Source organism: Eurypyga helias, unplaced genomic scaffold (assembly GCF_000690775.1).
Source record: "Eurypyga helias isolate BGI_N326 unplaced genomic scaffold, ASM69077v1 scaffold10429, whole genome shotgun sequence".
Classification (NCBI taxonomy): Eukaryota; Metazoa; Chordata; class Aves; order Eurypygiformes; family Eurypygidae; genus Eurypyga; species Eurypyga helias.
This window is the reverse complement of record NW_010270108.1, coordinates 1-1,618: the sequence shown is the minus strand read 5'-3', so window position 1 is coordinate 1,618 and position 1,618 is coordinate 1. Positions and strand designations below refer to the sequence as shown.

At 38.8% G+C, this 1,618-nt stretch overlaps 1 protein-coding gene across 1 annotated transcript in view; it reads left to right on the top strand.

Moving 5' to 3' along the window:
• Positions 1 to 1,473, top strand: part of SMAD4 (SMAD family member 4) — a 13,554-nt gene extending 12,081 nt beyond the window's left edge. The window contains exons 10-11 of the mRNA XM_010158323.1: positions 2 to 98; positions 1,262 to 1,473. Of these exons, the coding sequence (XP_010156625.1) occupies positions 2 to 98; positions 1,262 to 1,473 (309 nt within the window). The remainder of the gene's footprint in view (position 1; positions 99 to 1,261) is intronic.
• Positions 1,474 to 1,618: the final 145 nt, after the last annotated feature.

Genomic DNA, 1,618 nt, shown 5'->3' with positions numbered 1-1,618 from the left:
GGCTGCCCCTGCCCGGGCTGCTGCTGCTGCTCAAGCTGCAGCAGTAGCTGGAAACATCCCTGGACCAGGATCAGTAGGTGGAATAGCCCCAGCCATTAGTAAGTACATTAGCTGCTTGGTCTCCTTATTTTCCTTACTTGAAAACAAATAACATAGCTCTCCCTCATAACAGCACCCATTCACCCACTGCTCCTGTAACAGTACAAATGAACTTGGAGCGAGGTAGCAGGATTTGGGGCAAGGTGTGGCTGGGGTGGCATCATGTTAAGTCTGTATTTGTTCACTTTGTATGTGCTCCACACACCAGTTTTCACTCTGTAGTCTTCAGTGGATGTTGGATATGCAGTACAACAGAAAACATTTATATACAGGGTCAAATAGCATAAACCTATTACTTGAAACAGAGATAATTTTGGCTGCTTAGACGAAAGCTTAAAAAATTATCTTTGAGATCTAAGCTCATAAAAACATTATTCAAAATAATGGGGATTATTGAGCGGTGAAGTCCTTGACTAGGTTTAAGGAAACTTAATCCAGATTCTTGAGAAGAGGAAGAAGAGAGTGTGAGGGTGTTTCTCTATGGTGGTTCGTTTTTTTTTTTTTTAAGTTATTCTAGGCTAGAGTTTTCTTAGTTGTTAGATATAATTTCAAGGATCTAGAATTAAGTGCTTTTAAAATTCTATGTACTTACGTGTCTGAGACTGCTTCATGTGCCACAGTGTTTTCTGGATTCCTTGTATTGCCAAATGGCTCTTTCCAGTTATCATTTGATTTGTTGAAGGCATTTTAGAGAATGTATTTAACATCTGTCTTAGCCATTCTTGTGTTTTGAAGTTTGCCAGCTGTATTCATCTTTTTATTTTCTTAGATGTAGTGTAATGTTGCTTCCTGCAGGTGATCAGTCTTGAGTTCTTATGCTGAAAACACTGCATTTGGCAAACCTCAAGAATAAGTGTCTTTTACCATATTTCCTAAATAAGGTTTACATGCATTGTATCACATAAGACATTAGGTTTTATAGTGCCTGCTTATTTATTATAAGGTGTTTTATATTTTGACACCCTTTCAAGATTGCAGAATGATGGGGAAAAATTTAATTGGAAGAAATGGAAAATAATTGCTGTCTTTGTTATAGCAGAGATCTAGAAATATGGATTGGCCTTGGCTGTGGTGAGAGGGAATTGTACATGAAGAAAGAGCCAAGCAAACAGATAATAAGAGTATGTCTGTGAATACTTAACTTGAAACCTCTTCTATTCAGGTTTGTCAGCTGCTGCTGGAATTGGTGTAGATGACCTTCGACGCTTATGCATACTCAGGATGAGTTTTGTAAAAGGTTGGGGACCTGATTACCCAAGACAGAGCATCAAAGAAACACCATGCTGGATTGAAATTCACTTACACCGTGCCCTCCAGCTTCTAGATGAAGTACTTCATACCATGCCTATTGCAGACCCACAACCTTTAGACTGAGATCCCTCTGCTGCACTGCTGTGGGCCATTATGTTGTGAGGGTGATGGATTGTAAAATACAGTTCTGTTTATAACCTCAAGATATATTTTACTTTTGTTCTGCTTAATCTTCTAAATCCAGGTTTTAAAAATGTGTTTGCCGCCT